The 19,869-nt window shown below is 39.2% G+C and overlaps 1 protein-coding gene across 1 annotated transcript in view; it reads left to right on the top strand.

Moving 5' to 3' along the window:
* The first annotated feature begins 11,035 nt into the window (after positions 1–11,035).
* Positions 11,036–19,869, top strand: part of St8sia4 (ST8 alpha-N-acetyl-neuraminide alpha-2,8-sialyltransferase 4) — a 113,200-nt gene continuing 104,366 nt past the window's right edge. The window contains 5 exon segments of the mRNA XM_036173512.1: positions 11,036–11,297; positions 11,300–11,370; positions 11,372–11,413; positions 11,415–11,557; positions 18,135–18,266. Of these exon segments, the coding sequence (XP_036029405.1) occupies positions 11,159–11,297; positions 11,300–11,370; positions 11,372–11,413; positions 11,415–11,557; positions 18,135–18,266 (527 nt within the window). The 5' untranslated portion in view covers positions 11,036–11,158.

The following is a 19,869-nucleotide window of genomic DNA, read 5'->3' as shown; positions in this document are numbered from 1 at the left end:
CAATTTGCAAGAAAAAGGGAATTCTTAAAGTAAGCTTTATTAAATGGTATGATCAAAAAGAAAAAAAATACAAAAAGTGATTTTAACAAAACAAGATTCAATAATATGCAGTCAAAATATTGTACCTTAAACATAAAAGCAAGGTAAGTTGAAAGTAAAAGAAGAAAAAATTGAAACCGTGGCATTGTAAACCTCTACCACAGATCAGACATCACAGAAGGGGATGTGGTGGGGCTACAAAGGTTGCTCAGTGGTTAAGAGCACTTACCATCTTCCAGGGGACAAGAGCTCAAGGCTTAGCACCTACATGATGAATCAAAAGAAATCTGTAGCTTCTGTTCCAGATCCAGATCCGAAACTCTCTCCTGTCTTCTGAACACACATACCTGGTAGGAAAACTCCTTCTATACATAAAATGAAATGAATAAACTTTAAAGGAGGAGGGTATTATCAGGGTTGAAAGGAAGTCACAGTAATAATGAGATATCTAATAAGAACAGAAAAATAAAGATTCTCATGCCTTATAGATTAGACTTTAAAGTATGTTTAGAAAAAAAAAAAACACATAAGAGAGTAAAGGAACAGGTACCAAGTTACCAGTAATGATTGTCTCTGTTAACATTAACCTATTTGATTGATTGCATGGTTGGTTGATGGATGGATTGAGTTAGAAAAGGTCTTACTATGTATCCCACGCAGCATTCCAGTTATGATCTTCTAGCTTCATTCTGTTAAGTGCTGGCTTTATAGGCATTTAGGCCAGTTCCAGATCCATGTCAAACACTGTAGAACAAAACCAACAGAAGACACAGATCAATGCAAACTATCTACTTAACCTACAGGTTACAGAAAACATACACCATTTCATATAACTAAAGGGTGCACAACTTTCTCAAGTACATGATTAAACATTAATCATGGCACACTAAATACCGACATTATCCAAGTCTCATAATATGTATAAAGATTAATATAGTGCTGTGGACATTGCTTTGTGTAAATAAAATGCTGATTGGCCAGTAGCGAGGCAGGAAGTGTAGGTGGGACAAGCAGAGAAGAGAATTCGCGGAACAGGAAGGCGGAGAGAGAGAGAGCTGCCAGCTGCTGCATGACAAGCGAGATGTAAGGTACAGGTAAGCCACGTGGCAAGTTATGGATTAATAGAAATAGGTTAATTTAAGATAGAAGAAGTAGATAACAAGAAGCCTGCCATGGCCATACAGTTTATAAGTAATATAAGCGTCTGAGTGATTATTTTATATGTGGGTTGTTGGACTGCGGGGGCTTGATGGCACCTGGAGAGAAGCTCTCCAACTACAATATAGTGTAGGTAGAACTGTATGCCTATGATTGTATTACTAGCAAAATTGGAATCAAAACAAAACATCAGCTAGATATTGTGATAAATGTTTGTAATTGAACATCTATATATCCAGCTTGGGTTATGTAACAAGATTTTATCTAAAAAATAAACCAAGTTAAGCAAAACCAAAACAAAATTACACATAAAACCATGTCACATGTACCACACAATGCATAAAAAGAAATTTAAAGCTATAGTGATATTTTATTTGTATTGAAATGTGATTTTATTTGTATGTTAATAAAGTTGCCTTGAGGTCAGAGCAAGCCAGAGCAGAAGCTGGGCGGTAGTGGTGCACACCTTTAATCCCAGCACTTGGGAGGCAGAGCTAGGTAGATCTCTGTGTGTTCAAGGACACAGCCAGCATGGCAGACACACACCTTTAATGTCAATAGCAACCATAGAAGACCTGGAGGTCTGTACAAACAGGCAGTGACGAGGAGGTCATGTGGCTGGGTTTACAACCAATGAGAAAACAGAACAGAAAGTCTATAAATAGACAGGACACACAGAAGTAGGTCTCTTGTGGAGAGGAAGAACCGCAGAAGCAGTGAAGGGTAAGGTCTTCCGCTCTTGCTCTGACCTCATGGTTTTTAACTCTGCAATTGGTTCTGTGTTTCTTATTTAACAAGCCCGTTACATCTACATAAAGCTTTGGAAACTTACGTTCTACAATTAGCCAATAAATTAAATAGGATGCCAAAAAAGGCAGGTACATAGTAAGAACATAATAAATACAACTTTGTAACAATATGACTTTACATATGAAATTGACAAATTCTTTGAAAAAAAAAGTAGATTCAAAAATCCACAAATACTAGCTGTGGCTCCACATTATCACTAGTGGCTCCATAAAATGATTTGTTTGAAATGTTTCTTCTACAAGCGAAATGGTAAATGATATTCAATATATATAAAAAATACCTTTAGTAATTATTTTCTTAAAAATCAGAGAGGTTATTTTGAAATTTACTTTTATAATTTTACTTAAGTCCAATATCAAGACAATATCGACAAATATTTCAGGAAAGACAAAATTTAAAACATGTTTTTTCAAAATCATATGCATAAAATAAAAACCAAACCAGCCAAGTACTGCCAAGCTAAGTATGGTTTGCACACGTAGTAGTGTTTGTTGTAGTTCCAGGAGCTCTATTACCTTCTGTTGTCCTGTACATGTATCAGGCATTCAGGTAATGCACATACAAACAAAGGAAACACTGACACCCATAAATAAATACACTTCTGTGTTGGTTGCTCTCTGTTGCTGTGGTAAATAAAACACCATGTGCTGGTTTTATGCTGGTGCTTTTACCCTGTGAGGAAAAGTCAGGAGGCACAACAAAACCCACTATGAAAGTTTTGTTAGGAGAAGGGAGAGACAGCAAAGATTAGGTCTATTTGAAAGACGTGTTTGTTCAGAGATCCACCTTTTATGGACTACCCCTGTACATGCACATGCACATCTACTCCCCAAGAATGCGCATATGGGCCCACATGGCTACACCAGACACGCACATAGATTACAGTGATCATGCTGAGCCCAAATTTATTGACCATGCAGCACACCAATTACTAGGATGTACAGCCCAGAAATGACTAGGCAGAAATGACTAGGTGTCTCCCAGGGCATGCTCAATCAATGGGGTTGTGATTAGAATTCCTATCACCACGACCAAGGCACCTTATAAAAGAAAATGTTAAACTCGGCTTATGGTTACAGAGTTCACAATGGCTGAGTGAAGGACTAATTGAGAACTCACGTCTCGATCTACAACCATGAGATAGAAAGAAAGCATTAGAAGTGTTTGAGTATCTTATAATCCTACAGCCTGCCCAGAATGACACACTTCTGCACAGCAAGGCCATACCTCCTAATCTTTTGCAAATATACATTATATATGTTATTTAAGTCTCTAAACATACTTAAAGATGAATGTATTGCAAATATCCACTAAATGTTAGTTACATAAATGAAGGTAAAAGTTATTTAGTTACTTTTCTGAGTAGACAATGAGAATAAGTTGGTTCTTCTGGCTTTTGGACACTTGAGGGCTCATAGGTAATTTCTAAGTTTTTCTATTTGATCAGGAGATATTTGGGGTCCTTGATTTGATGCTGAAATCTTCTGAAGTTTATTTCCCAAGCAAAAAAATGTTACTAATCTAATGAGGATATGTGACTAAGTAAAAGACTCCAGAACTGCTTCTGTGCTGTTTTTGTTCCCTGAGACTCCTAGGAAGGAAACATTCCATTTAGAAAGCACTGCCAATAATGGTTGATTCCTTAAATAAACACTTGAGAAATAAGAGCAAAAAACACCAAGATATCGGAAAGAGTCAAGGTAGCTACATATAAATGGTACACATGGATTATTCTAAAGAATAAATGTGCTAATGAGGAAGGATTAAAATTAAAACAGAAACTCTGGAGCATCGATTCTTAGTCTTTGGATTATGACTCTTCTGCGGATCACATCTCAGATATCCTGCATATCACATATTTACATTATGATTCATAACACTAGTAAAATTATAGTTATGAAGTAACAATGAACATATCAACAGTGGGGGGGGGTTCACTACCACATGAGGAACTGTGTTAAACTGTAGTAACATTAGGAAGGTTGAGAACCACTGCTTTAGAGCAAAGAATAATTTTGTTTCCTCTCCATCAGTCTTTCTTTAGGAAAAGGGATCTTGGCTCTCAAGCAGATAATGTGCCTTGCATATGTACCCACATACTGAGGTGAATAAGAAAAGCTACTCACTGTATGTGTTATGTAAGGCAAGCTTCTCCTTGGGTGTGTAAAATACTTGTAAATGATGATAAAATGGTATAACTGAGTCCATGGATATGCTGGTGAGACACTAGATTATGAAAACTTGCTACTGTTTTTATCTGTTTGGTGTTCTGGACAGGGGAGATTAGAAATACAAAACAGATGATCTTCCTTTCCAACAGTGATGTTCCCACTCTATTTGCCTTTTTATATTTTCTAAAGAGTTTACAAATGAGTTTTGTCCTCTTAAATCCGGTATCTCAACGGATGCTGTAGACTTGGTCATTTGACCCTTCTTCTGTAGCAGATATCACGTACCGTGCTTTTATTTCACTGTGGCTTTTTATTTTTGAATTTATATTTCTATCTAATGTAGTGAAGTTATTGTATTATACTTTTCAGGCTTAAATCTGGGTTTTCTTTTTTTTTTCTTTTTCCCCCTCCTTCCTTTTTTTTCTTTTTTCCTGACTCATTTACTGATATGTAGGAAGCCAAGAAACTCCTGAAGGAGTCACCATTTAACTATCTTGCTGACGTTGAGCTTGACCACATGACAAACTTTGGTAACCCTCTGCTAGAGAACAGATGTAGCATGAATCTTAAAAGTACTTGTTAATGAAAACAAACCCGAGGCCAGTTATTGGGGTGGATGCTGGAAGATCAGAGAAGCAGAACAAGCCACAGCTATCTCACCTTGCTAGTTCCTCAGGTGATCCTGTTTCCTCAGGCTGGAAGCCTCTGAGTCCTCATCCCAATGGCTCTCAGCTGAACTGCTGCTCCAAAGCCTGAATGCTAACCAACCAAATGCTTAACTAACTACATGCTTTTTCTTCTTAGTTCCTGGTCCTCACAACTTATATACCTTTCTCTTTCTGCCCCCACTCCCTGGGATTAAAGGTTGTGTTTCTGGGATTAAAGGCGTGGGTCACCATGCTTAGCTGTTTCTAAAGTGGCCTTGAACTCAGAGATCCAGCTAGCTCTGCCTCCCAAGTGCTGGGATTAAAGGTGTGTACCACCACCACCCAACTTGTGTTATGGCTTGCTCTTCCCATTTTCTAGCCACCATTTTTGGCTTTGTTCTAGTGGCTGTCTGTTCTCTGACCCCAGATAAGTTTATTTCAGGGAACACACACTATTTCAGGGAACACAATACCTACCACAAACATAACATACAGACATCACTGAGGAGAAACCGAACTGAGGGCTGCATGATGTGCTTCTGTGATGACTTTTGCTGAGGCCGCAGATAGAGGGCTCCTCCTCATGGCTGGACTCTGGAATGAGAAGACAAGTAAAGCAGGGCCACAGAAAACATTTTGCTGGTGACAGGTTACGAAGAAGAAATTAGTATATGTGGTTACCTTCACGGTCAGGGAATTTCCTGTGAAATCAAAACCAACTAATAAAGCTCATCTGCTAGCTTAGAAAATAATCAAAATAAAGTGTTTTAACAACAAAGACAAATGGCAAGTCTGAATTAATCTTAAACTGAGTTGTTGGGTGACGACTATGTTATGTAAACACACAAAAGTAAATGCATACAATAATTTAAATTTTTACAGCAATACAAGTTAAGAAAGCAATACTCTACAATCCATGGTTATTAAATGAATATCTTTGCTCCTTTGTGATATTGAAGACCAAGCAGCTTTTTCTGTCAACACTCATTTGAAGAATTCCTTCCCTCTCCAGCAGACCCTCAAGTCTGACTTGGTTGGTGTATTAGGCAGGTTACAGACAGGCATAGAAAAAGCATCCTTGGTTTTCAATGGCAGTACCACCAGGGGTGTTCCCCTCCACCACCTCTCCTGCTGTCGCCTACTTACCCATTTACTCTTGGTAACTAACTGTCCTTTGTGCTGTCTGCAGCTGCTCCTGTCCTCATTTCTGGTGGCCTGAAATATCTCTGTGCTGCTTTAGCATCTCACTTCAATTTATCTTCCCGTTTGGTCTTGCGCCTCTGAGAATCAGGTTGCAATTGTCTTCTTAATTTTTCTCGTCTCCTGTTAAAATCGAGGCCTTACTCCACTGACTTTTTTAATTTTATGAATCAAGTTCTCCGTTTTCCATTTTCCTACCTTTAACTTGGTAGTTTGTCTTTTATTATTAAGAGCTTTATTGTACTTTAAGGAACATAGTTACTCTCTTTACCAAGTTAACTGGTAGTATCAACATTGCTTGATCACAAGGATATATATTATTTTTGTGACTAGAACCTGTTATAATGAGTGCTATATGTTCATGTACCCATAGTGGGAGCTCTTCTTAAAATCAAGATTAGTCTCCAAAGATAAAAGTAATGCTACATGTCTTAATTAAATTTTATTTTCTCGGGTTTTGCAAGAATATCTCAGGAATTTGCTTCTTGTCAAAACCCCTTTTTATACAGCATGCTTTGTTTCTTTTAGCTTATAGAATTGTCTACAAAGCAGCTTGCGAATACTTCTGACACTGATTTCATCTTCAAAGGGAATTCAGCATGTATTAACTGGGTCCTAGTTGACTGTGTAACTGGAGCCCAAAATTTTGGTCTGACTCCTGATTTCCTTGCTTCCTGAGCATTGCCAGTTTTTCCAGGTAGCCATCTCCTGATGAATACCACTTGTGAAACCTCATGGTTTGTGTCCCGACTTTACCTAATGATCACTGTGCAGCCTTCTGGAATTTCTACAGCCTTTCCATGCCTTCAATATCCTCTCTGCAAAATACCAAGGGGCAAACCTAGAGGTTCCATGACACTGAGCATATACACTCTGAATTCATTAATTATAGGGCAACTTTTATAGTATTTTACATATAATGTTATAATAAGCATCCATTTCTCAGAATTCACTGTAGAAGTAATCTCTTGTCAAGAAAGTAAAAAGTGGATAAATCCACTATATATTCTAAAGCATATTTTGAAGAAATTAATAGTTCTACATTTAGGTCATAAAAGGGACCTTAAAATTCCTGCTATTTTTATCCCCCTTGTATAGTGATTCCATTTCCATAATGATTGTTTAATAATTGGATTGTAATTGCAGCTAATACAAATCACCACAATTGCATAAAAGATGGATGTGAGAATGATGTGCTTAACCACGATGTACGTGGTATCTATATTGACATATCTTCAAGTGGGATATAGGGAATTATGATTGTGGTAATAGAGAGGAGAGATCAATTATTTATTTTATGTAGGGGAGTTACAGGTCAAATGTGGAATGGAGTCATTATTTTTCTCTTATTCCCAAAGGCTCCCTCCAATAAGTGTCTATTGATCCATCTTCCACAGTAGTATTCCCCCACTGATGGATTAAGCATTTTTATGCTTGAAATTCAAACTTCTTTTATAAGAAAGCTATTTTTAATTGTCCAACTACTTACTTTTGAAAAATTGATGTTTTCATAATCTTATGTAACAGGAAAAGCATAAAGTCTGTGATCTTTAACAGAATTGTTTGCTTTGTACATTTCAATGAAAACTGATCCATCCTCAAGTAGATAAAAGTGGGAAATAAACATCCTGTAATAAATCAAAGTTACAAAACATGAAGCAAGACAGTTGCTACTCAATGCCACAAAATTGTCACTCTAAGAATAGGAGAGTCTGGTTTCATTGCTTTTTAATTGTATTTTGTGTGTTGGTGTGTGTGTGTGTGTGTGTGTGTGTGTGTGTGTGTGTGTGCGCGCGTGCCTTTGTAGAGGTCAGGACTACCAGCAGAAGTTCTTTCTATGATTCTACTGTGTGGATCCTGAGGATACGATTCCTCTGTTGGTACTGGTAGTGAGTACGTTTACCACCTGAGTCTTCCTACTGGCCTGAGTCTGGCTTTCAATTTTCTTAGCATATTTTTTGGCAAAAAAAACTACTATAGGAAATGCAATGTGTGTACTTATGTGTGTGTCTGTGTGCCTGTGTGTGAATATATATATTTAATTACAACACACTTTTCAGGACAGCAAGTCTTTTGCATGCTATACTCACCAATAGCATGTCAGCCAATAATGAGCCTAGTATTTTTTTTTTTTTTTAGGGAATACAAATAATATTTTAAAATGTATTTTTGCCTATAAAATTTAATTTATAAAGAACACCGACATGTAATTTTACATGATATATACTTTGAGTAAGTATGTTCAAATTGTTAAAAGCAGTCATAATATATGTGTGTGTGTGTATGAATATATGTGATTTTCAGAAGAAACAGATATACTCAGACAGTTCTTGTGGCCTTGAAATTTTCTGTTATATTTTTTTCTTTTGATTTTAATATGTATTGAGAATAATATGGAAAGGAAGTATATAAGAAAAGAAGTTAATTCTGTCATTCAGTTAGGAAATGTGAGAGGAAAAGATCATAAGAGAAGAAACAAAAAGTAGACTAGCCAAGAACCAAGAAAGAAAACTGAAAAGCCATGCTGAAGAAATTACAACCATTAATAGTATTCTCCTTAGTGGTAGTGCCTCAGACAATCATTCATTGAGCTTCCATTCTTCAGAAAGAAAGTTGGCTTGAAGAACATTGGCCTGACACTTACTCTCTTCCTACTAGGCAGGATCAGTCATCATGTTCAATCACAGAAACATACCAAAAGGCAACATTAAAAAAAAGAAAGGAAAAACCTAGGTAACAGAGTAAGTAGCTTGTATCAAAGCCTGGATGAGGTAGTGCTCCTGTGTATTTTTACTATCTCAAAGTGCTGTGTAATAAGAAATAGTAAGAACTGGAACCACAAATCTCCAAGGCTGAAACAAAGGTCTATAGACAATTAAAATGTGTACCTTAAGCAAGTAAAATGACTCTTAAAAACTGAGGTGTTTCTGAGTAGCACACATTCAAAGATACCTTTCATAGGACATTCAAAGTAGATATTACAAATTGAAGATTACTTACTTGAAAGTGCTTTGTGTTATCCATTGTAAAAAAACATTCATGCTTGGCTACAAACCACGGCGATCTATGCAAAAGAATGTGAATGTAAAGTACTCAAGACAAACAATTATGAAGATTTGAGAATAATGATGATAGGCTTTTGCTGATTTGTGAGAAATGATACTAAATTTATGACTGTGCATTCTAACTAAAGTCTAGGTCTCTCTTGATTGGACACATTCTATTTGGTTCTTATGTATGGAAACAGCAAAAGGGCAACATACAAAACACAAAAAGTAGATTTTAAATATGTCCTTACGTGAAGAAAAATGAGTTAATGTAGGAAAAAATTTAAATTACATATTCTATATGTAAAAATGATTTACCTTGCAATAAACAGCATTTTTTTAATTTTATAGTTACTGTATTTCTTTTGTATTGATACATAGGCACACCTCCACAAATGCCAGTTCCCTTGAACTCATATAAGAAACTGTTTTATTCTCTCCCTGCTGCTAGTTGAGAAGTCTGTGTAACAAAAATGCATTAAGGCAAGCAGGATTTGACTAGACATCAATAAACTGGAAAGGCTCCCGGCAGGCCACTTGTAGGGTCAATAAAGGCTCATAATGACTTGCTCCTTGGTGCATTTTAGTCTCAGCCCTTTCCTTGGCTGTGCTGAAGAGATTAGGCTTTCAAAACGTGGGAGATTTTTAACTTAGTAAACCTCAAGTAGAGCAAGGAACAGTAAGCTTTGTTGTGTCATTTTTCGAGACTCCAGCAGCGAGGCAAACTTTATCCCTGAACTTCTGGAACCCCAAGTTTTAAGCAAGAGTGATGTCTTTTCATTTCATGGCGTTCTAGGAGTTACTCAGAATTCCTCCTCTAGTCCAAGGATGGCCAAGTCCTGGTGGTGGGCCTCATCATTTCCTGATGTGGAAAGTGTGAACTTAAATGGTTATTGATGGACGTCCAGAAGCAATGCTCAGCCTGAAGGAGCAGGAATTCAGATGTCAGAGTCTCAGGGATCTTGAGGCTAAGGCATGCAGATAGGAAGGAGTCTGGCTTCCAGGCTCTGTCTCTTGCTGTAGGAAGAGTACAGATGTTAGGTGTGATAAGCCCCTACAGTCATCTCTCTTGGAGATGCCGGAAACTCAGAACCCAGAGGTGCTCACACAGAGAACTCAGAAAGCGCGCCAGCTGCATAACACAATAGGAGTAAGGAAAATGGTAGGTTGGGGGAGGGGTGAAAATCAGCGGCCAATACACTTGAGTTAGATTTTTCAAGAGGGGCCTGCCTGTCCTGCTTTCAACCCTTCCTTGCTTCTTTCCTTAGACTGTGTGTTTGTGAGTGTGCCCGAGTCCAGTCCGGAGGTAGCTTCTTTTTCTCAGAATCTTGGTTCTCTGCAGTTAAGTTTAAGTGGCAGTGGACTTCACTTCTTCGTGAGGAGTTTCCAAATGACGAGAGGGTCACATAAATATCCATAACCCTCATAACGCCACCTCTGACTTCACTTGCTTACCGCAAGCTTCTAACTGGGATTCTCGTTACCCACCCATTCTGACCGAGACCAACTCCTGTGTATATTTGTATTTTCCAGACAGAGTTGTGCGCTGAATAATGAACGTCCTCCTTCCACTTCCCGGCAGGATGTCACTCTACAACGGACGGGTTTATTCGCTAGTGCGACCATGCATGTTTAGCAACCACGCTTTCAATAACAGGTTCCTTTCTCATCCCACCCCTAGCCCTATCCGTTGCATGCCTACGGTGGTGGAATGAGTCTCTCATCTTTCTCAGATCAGATCCACTCTTTGCATTGATGTAGTCAGATGGTCTGGACGCTGGCGGATCCGGAGCATTGACGTTTGGGCGTCCTAGGAGACGATCGGGGTGTATTTGTGTGTGTCTCTGGTTTTTTGAGTATGTGCGCGAGAACGCGCGCGCGTGCGACAGTGAGCTTCCTCCCCAGGCACAGTGCAGACCGTGCCCACAACGTTACTCTCCTAGCAGCCGCCAGCAAAGCAGGGAAACGGCAGCCTCCGCCCCCTCAGCCCGGTGATTGGCTGGCCTTGCTTATCATTTCCCTGCTACGGCGAGGAAAGGGCCAGTGACGCCCCCGAGCTCAGCTGCAGAAGCGACCGCCACCTCCAATGCACAAGGTGTCACATTTGAAAAGAAACCTGAGCCCCGTGGAGACCGCACTGAGCGACCCTGGCCTGGCTAGCGCAAACTGCGAGGCAGGGCGCTGGGCAGCGCTGGAGAACCCAGAGAGCTCCACCGCAGAACATCCTACGACCTGATTCTGGGATCTCGGCTCCACGCTCCCATCGCAATTTTCAGATTTCTCCCCCTCGACTATTCCCCCCAAAACGGAGTCTTTATACCAAGAAAAGGTGCCGGAACTAGGGGCAACCAGGACTTTCCCGGGCACCCAAGATGCGCTCCATTAGAAAACGGTGGACCATCTGCACTATAAGTCTACTTCTGATCTTTTATAAGACAAAAGAAATAGCAAGAACTGAGGAGCACCAAGAGACGCAACTCATCGGGTAAATGCATGTTCAGGATATGACACAAAGTCAAGCCATAGTGAAGTGTGCATATAAGTGACGTTTGGAGCGCTGTGTGTGTGGGTTCGAGCTTGTTTGCAGGTGGCTAGTGCCATGAATTAAATAACAATGGCTCTTTGGAGGTGTGTGTGTATTTCTCATGCTGTTTCCAGTATGAGTTTAACTTGCTCTGTGCGGTGGTGGTGGTGGTGGTGGTGGTGGTGGTGGCGGTGGTGGTGGTGGTGGTGGTGGTGGTGGTGGCTGCAGCGGCAGCAGATGTATTGGCACAGGGTGCCGCTCACCAAAGAAAAGTCACTGCAGAAGTGTCAACAAAGAGCGTGTGCCCTTGTCATTCTAATGCTTGAGCAGGAGAGATGTTTTTACTAATTAAACCCTTGTCTTTCCTTCCTTCTGTGTCCTTACAGTTTAGATAGACACTCTAACAAGCGTCTTTCTCGAAAGGCAGAAGTTTAAGTTCCCAGAAGAGGAAATGGGTCTTCTTTAGTCTTTCCTGTTTGTTTGTTTTTTATTTTGGTGGTGGTGGGAGGCGCCTGTGAGATCTGTTTTCTTCCTTTCTTTTTTAATTAGAAATTACAGTGCCAATAGGGACAATTCCTTATTTACTCCTCCATGGATAAAACCCCTGCGTCTCATGATAACAGTTTTAGAAGGGACCTGGGAACTGTGCCTTCACAGACTATGTCATTGCTCTTTCTTGAGTTTGTCAAGATGGGTTCAAAATCTCCGCCCCATTAAGTTCTGTAAATATCACACTTCCTTCCTCTCTCCCCTGGCCTCTCTGCCTTTGAAGTCTATCAAGAGCAGAGCTCCTTGTAACTTCGTGTCTCTGACAGGCTTGGAAACGTTTTTGTTTTTTGTTTTTTGTTTTTTGTTTTGTTTTGTTTTGTTTTGTTTTGTTTTGTTTTTTTCCTGAGAATATGGTCCTGCTTGTCAACTCTGTCAAAAGTCCTGTTTCGGAAATCCTTCCAAGCCTGGAGGTTTCTGCAGTCGGAAACTGCCCTGGCTGAGATTTCCTTCTGTTTTTAAATTGTCTCTGACATTTTTAAACGAAGAAGAATGCTTGCCATTTTTGTGTGCGAGGTTTGTATGGGGGCGGGGACACGGGGCTGCTAAAACACACACTGTGAAACTTTACGCAGCTCTTTTCTTAATATCCTTGCTCCCCTCTGAGTAATCAGTCGCATTTAAGTGAGCAAGACGCAGGTGTATCCTCGCGGAAGGACTTGCTAGTCTATACAAAGCTAGCCTAACAGTACCACATTCACAGGGGACTGTAGGAGAAAGGATAGCTAATAAGGAGTGGGCTGAATGGTCCTTATGCTTCTACAAATCTATTCAAGGTCGGTATCAGAGAAAATAAAATAAATAAATAAATAAAAGAATCATGTGAGGTCGTTTACTCAGAAGTGAGTGGTTTGAAAATCGTGTCAATGGTGGAAAAGAAAAAAAATTAGGAGGGGGTGTGGGCATCCCCAGCAGACCTGTTTTTGCCAGGCAGACAAAGGGGTCTTGAAGGTGGTGAACCCGCGCGTGGGAATTCCTGGGAGAGGCGGAGGCTGGGGCTGGTGAGTGGAGGCTCTTTGTTCCCTTCTGAACTGATGGGTTCGGAAGATGATCCCGAGCCTAGACAAAGCAGCCCCAGCCTCTACAGGACTCCAATGGTTTGGGACCCTGGTGAGCAGGAGTGGGCGTGGCGATGAACAGGGTCTCCAAATACTGGAAAGAAATCCTTTCCTAGCTTGGGTAAACTGCCTTCAGGGAGGAGGCATGCACCCTGATGCCACGGGGGAAATAACAGATCCAGGACACCCCACGTTTCGCAGTGACATTTCTTCTGTGGCCTTATCTGGAAACCTTTGGAGGGTGGGCGCAGCCCTTGGGAGGTAGGGAACAGAGGTAGGGAACCGCAAGCAGCCGCGCAGTGCCTGGGGTAGCTAGCTCTACTAAGCTGTGGCCTGAACCCTTCGCTGGCGGAGCGGCAGTTTCTTTCGTCCCAGTTCTTTTGAGAAGGCTTGAGGCAGTCGCTTGAGTTAACAAAAGAGGAAGAGAAGTATGCCGGGTGTCTAGCCTTTCCTCTCAGGGAACGACCGGCCAGAGCTGGCTGGATAAAGAGGAGATGAGGTAGAGGCTTTCTGAAAGGACTCAACATTTTGTGACTCCTTTTTGTGACAGTCAGACAATAAATTCATGTTCAAAGCTCCTCCTCTTTAATTAAAAGCCGCAACTGCAGTCCTTTGGGGGCAAAACAGGGACTTGGTTGTAGAGATCGTCTTCATACACGTGCTGGAGGAATTCTGACTGCCCTGAGCGTCAGACTCAGCAGCACAAGGTGGAGCCAATGTTGCCAGGAGCAGTGAGGGTAGCTGTTGTCTCTGGACATCCATTCCTTTTCCTCCGCCAGAATGAAACATTTCGGAGAAAAGCTTGTGACCCTAGCACATGGTTTTCTTTCAACTCCCCACTAGTGCCTCTGGTGGAGCAGTTGACTCATCCGCTCACTCATCTCTCTTCTCCGTGTAAGCTTATGTGGAGAAGCCTTGTTTTGAGGTGATTAAAAGAGGAAAGAGGCTCTGGAGCCCAGACCCAAGCAAGCTTCATTTACAAGTGAAGTAACAGAGGCAGTCAGTAGCCTTTGGGGGGCACTGCGTGCCTTGCAGGTGGGCAGTAGTTTCAACCTAGTCCTCTCATACATTCCTCTGGCTCCATAGTCAACGTCCCTGCTGCTCCCATGAGCTTTTCTCAACCCTCCTTCCTTTAGCAGAGCCCCCAAGCAAAGTCAGTGTGGCATCACTCTTCAGTAAGGTGCAGTTGTTCTATGCAGAGAGGAAAACAGAAGCTGAGAAACTTTCTTGTCCATCATCCACCTTCTATTAACAGAGTAGCAGCACCAGCAGTGTGTTCCACAAGAGTAAGGGACCATTCCCAACAGTTCAAGCAGTCATCAGTGACCACCTGAAACTGCCCCGCCCTCTTTTATAAATTGTATTGATTGTTAGAATGACTTTATTAACAAATGTACACCGATGATCGGTAGTATTAAGTGGGTCATGTTTGACTTATTTTTTTCACGTGCTTCACACTTGTCCCACCTTTCCACTTTTTCTGTGTTCGTGAGAATATATTGGAAATGGGTGTTAAGATTCCCACACGCATGCCGGGCGGTGGTAGGGCATGCCTTTAATCCCAGCACTCAGGAGGCAAAGCCAGGTGGATCTCTGTGAGTTCAAGGCCAGCCTGGGCTACCAAGTGAGTTCCAGGAAAAGGTGCAAAGCTACACAGAGAAACCGTTTCGAAAACAAAAAACAAAACAAAACAAAAAGATTCCCACACGCAACACATGAACATGCCCATTTAACAAGAAAAGAATCTGCAAGTGTAACCAAATTTTGATTAAATTTCCTGAAACTAGCTTGGCAGACTAAAATGAGACATAAATATACTTGACTTACACATGTCTTTTTTTTTTTTTTTTCTCCCCTCAAGGCTGCTTACATCATGTTACTAAATGACCAACACTTACGAGTTCTGGCATTCATAAACTTGACAGGAAAGCTAAATACTGGTGCCTGGACTATGGCTAGGACAAGTTAGTTTCAATTTGTTTAAAGGTGGAGGGTGGTTTTGGAACTCAGCATTCCATGGTTTCTACTTCATAGATTATCTTTATAATTACACTACACCATATCACATCTTTATTTGTTTGACACTTTGGGAATAGTATATAGAATTGTCCCCTGCTTGGGTTCAAACTTAGTTTTTTTCAAGTTCTTTTGTTGATATGATGTTTTTTTTAAGTTCACCAGGCTGTTCCAGAACACATTGGCCACCTCTTTCACTTCTTCTTCTTCTTTTTTTTTTTAAACCAGAGCTGAGGACCGAACCTAGGGCCTTATGCTTGCTAGGCAAGCGCTCTACTGCTGAGCAAAATCCCCAACCCCTGTTGATATGATTTTTAAAAGTTTAAGTTAATGAGGAAGCTTAATCTGGTCACTTCATTCTAACGGTCATTCTAAGTAGTCATTCGGAGCTTCTGTGGGGTGGACCTGGATGTTGAGACCTAACATCCAAAAGTGTATTTAATCACCTTTGTTATGTATATCAGAATTGATGAAATAAATTTTCATAAAGACTAGAAACTCATGTAAAAGAGAAAACACCAACAAAAGATTTGTAGATATGAAGTGATAAAACTCAGAATATTCCCTAACAGTGAATGTTTTATATTATCATTTTTGTTGAATTTTTCACAGCACTATATAAGCAGGAATGTTGGAAAATTGCATTCTTTAGTGCTGAGTGATTCCTTCCATGTCTTTAGACTCATCCCTTTTAAAATTGCGTGTTGGATGATTTGTAGACATCTTTGTGCAAAAGAAATAAGATTGTTTTCAGTGCAGCTGTTCAGATATCAAGTCCAAACTAGAATGAGAAACAAGCAGTGGGTGGAAATATCCTTCATGCTTTGAGTTCATGGGAAGGGAGTCTTTGTTATGACAGAGTGAAACCTAGATCATGTGCAAAAAAAAAAAAAAAAAAAAGTATGCTCTCTCAGCTCAGACAACTCTTTGTATGTGAAAGAGAAGTCGGAGTACTTGTCCCCACCCACTTCCTTTTAAGGTTCTTCCCAATGACAAAAGCCTGACATGTGGCCAATCACCAATTTAACAGAAGCGGTTCAAATGGTGAAGTACTGTGTTGGTTTAGTGTTCACAGAAAATGGATGTGCACTTTTTAAAACTGACTTTTTGAATTTCAGTTTTAGAGGTTCTGATAAGGCTCCAATAGAACTAAGGATATCATGACAAAAACCATTGTGCAGGTAGAACTACACCCAAGATTAAGTGCTACAATACTATAAAAGTTTTAAAAATTCAATCTGATGCAAACTTTTACTCCTACGAAAATATATTGGTTGTAAAAGTTATTATTCTAATCTTAGCAGTCTGTGGTAGAAGGAAAAGATACTAGCAGCTGTTAATGGAGTGAAGATTGGAAAGATCCTTGCCTCTTCCCATGAAAATAGTGATAATTTATGCCTGCTGAGAGGTAAACACTAAAATGTGAAGGTTAACATTTGTTCACATCCACATTTTCACTCACATGTAATTATTATCATTAAAAGTATAATATGAAAATTGATGACTGGATCACTGCTTAGCAAAATGTACTCTGTTTCCTAATATCCTAAATGACCTCTGAAAATGATTATTATTAGCCTTGCACAGACATGCAAATGTGTCATTTTCATCAGTAGAACTGTGTAAAACATTAATTTTTATAGAGTTCCAAATTTTGCAGGGAGTGGCTTTCCTATCATTTCATAAGCAGCGTAGGGAGTGGCTTCAAATTTAAACTACATATTAAAAAAATAATGTAAAGCAAGAAAAAAAAAATAAGCCTCCAGTAAAGAATCCTCCAACAGCTGTTAAAAGGCAATGTTTCTATTGGTAGAAAAAAATTTTTCTAGGTAATACACACACATTCATACTGTGATTTTGAACAATCATGTTGCTTTTTAGCAATGCTTTTGAGAAGCAAAAAATTTAAAGCTTACATGTAAATAACCAGTACAAATACTGGAAGGGCTAAGCTTTTCCTTCCTTATTAGAAGTGAATGGCCTTCTAATTCTCTGAATCTTTTACCATAAATCAGAAAGACAAACAACTATTCAATAGTGAACTGCTTAGCTCTACAGGTCCTCATGGTTTAAAAGGAAAAAAAAAAAGATATCTATTACCATCATAACACCACCAAACCCCTAAAATTACCAGTTTACATGGTATACTATATGCTAGAGAATATTGATTGAAAGAGGTAGTTGTTTAAAAAAAAAAAAATACAAAAGCACCGGAATTGTGAATTGAAGGAATTTTCTTCTCTGTCTCCTGGGAATCTCATTCTAATGATGTTAGTGTAACAATTCTTTTTAAGTTAGCACTTCAACAATGCTTGAAAAATTACTTTGTTATACAGAAAATCCATAATCTTCACAGTCATTGCATATTAAATAATGCTATTGCTGTTTGTCAAGGCTAATGTAAGAACAGAGTGAAGTCGTGCCCAAGAATACTGAGCAAACACACCATAAAATCAAGAACATGTGCAGATCTGCTATATATAAGACTTTCTTAGTAGACCTCAGCAAAAATTATTTTCAGTACTTTTATATGCCTTCTCTGAGACAAAATTAACCTTGGTGGCCAAAGTTATAGGCTTACAGAATAACTGACCAAACATCATGCTGCTTATTGTGTAAGCAGTGGGGTAGCACTAGTTGCATTGTCGCTTTGATGAGAGTTATCTTTCTTTTAAATATCCTGAGATTTGTCTTATACAAAAGAAAGAGTCTGTTCTAAAAGAAAATTATGTAGACGTTTGCTGGGTTAATATTCATCACTTAACTCCTAGAGTGCATCCTGTCATGCTTCTCTTTTCTTATAACTCGTGAAAATACTATCCAACTGTCAATCACTAATGTAAATATAATTGTGTATGATGACACTTAGGCCAAGCGCTTCTGCTTTTCACAAAGCTGGTCTGTTTCTTTTGTTACAGAGATGGTGAATTGTGTTTGAGCAGGTCGCTTGTCAACAGCTCTGATAAAATCATCCGGAAGGCTGGTTCAACCATCTTCCAACACTCAGTACAAGGCTGGAAAATCAACTCTTCTTTAGTCCTGGAGATAAGGTGAGTTCCTTTAATAAGTCCCCCAAATTACACATCGTGTTATTAAATGTGTTGGGTTCTGCCAATTTCTATTGAACACTTGATTTATGGCTTAAGCGTGAATGCTTAATGAAAAACTGAATCAGCTGTATTTGATGTTCCTCTTGGAAGAATGTGGAACCAAGAAATAAAGTCATTGCACAGTCAAATTTTCAAGGATGATGGAATTTTGAATATACTATCTTATTATCAGTGGAATAAAATATTGAGCTAAGTACTAACCTTTAGCATATTTTTACTCTATTGTTCAGGATGGCCATTCATCTTAGGAATCATTTCCTAATTTTTCCTTATTGAGACTTCATTTCCATCTGACACTTAAATGCGTAGAACAGAGGTTCCTTGATTGATTCCTGTTATTTCAAGTATAGCTTGGTTTGATTTAGTCCATGATTATGCCTGTATAAGCTCATATGAAAAAGTGAACAGAAATTCAGAAAATAAACTTTCTAAAAGTCTGGCTTATTCTTTGCTAGATAGGCATTTTAAGCTGGGATGAATTATTGAAGTAAAATCCAATGACTCCTTATATCTATCACAACACTCTCTTCTACTTCAGTCCTAAAGTTAATGAGAAAAGTGGGCTCTACATTCCTAAGCATGGAGGAAGCAAGAATCTCATATTTCTTATAGTTCATTACACCATTGCTTTGGTTCGTATGCCTAAATTAGAACATGTTGGTAATTCAGAACTCAAGAAGCTTGAGAGAACATATCCTATACATATAGATATAAAGTCCTCACTTTTTTTGGTGTTTGTTTGTTTTTTGCTTTTTTGCAAAATGTTAGTTATTCATTGATGAGATATTGACATTGAAATTTTGTAATAGTAGTGGATGGATTAAAAAGTTGAGGGTCTCATCTATTTGTCAGCTTGACGTTTTTGTCCTCTTGTGGTGATACCTATAGAGTATCTCCCTCTATGTCTCCCATAACTGGCCCCAAATTTGAATCTAAAATAAGTTATCAATGAATTAATTCTTAAGAATGAGGTGACAGAGGAGCATTAGATCCCAGAAGTTGATTGAAAGAGAAAAGAGAAAAGGGAAACGTGTTTAGAAAGAGAAGAAGTGATTTACAATCCCGACTTCAAAGAAAAATGACCTGGCAAGAAAGGAGTTGTTTAGATGAGGCTGCATGGATGATGCAAAAGAAAGTACTAGAGAGTTATGCAAAACAACATCATAATAGTTTAATTAGCATACCTAGCCATGCTTAAAATGTGTTATGTATGTGAAAATCTAAAAAGTGTATTAAATGAATAATACACTTCCATAATTAATACATCAGTCCATGCATTCCTGACATCTTTTCAAAAATGAATGCTCTATGTATTCTCGAGACTTTAAATTTACATTTTTGCTTTTTACCATGGTATCCAATCTAAGGGTGTTTAATATAAACTGACTCAAGTGAGTCTTCTGTTGGAACTTTACAAACTAATGAAGGCTGCAATTGTGGTTTTGAAGGTGTGCTTTTTCTGTTAATAGCTGTTAATACGAATGAAATGTTAGCAGTAGATATGTTTATATTGCTCCCCTTAACAGAAAAAGAGGTAAACAAT

The sequence above is a fragment of the Onychomys torridus genome, chromosome 23 (genome assembly GCF_903995425.1).
Source record: "Onychomys torridus chromosome 23, mOncTor1.1, whole genome shotgun sequence".
Lineage (NCBI taxonomy): Eukaryota > Metazoa > Chordata > Mammalia > Rodentia > Cricetidae > Onychomys > Onychomys torridus.
The sequence above is the reverse complement of the archived record's forward strand: the minus strand, read 5'-3'. Positions and strand labels throughout refer to the sequence as shown.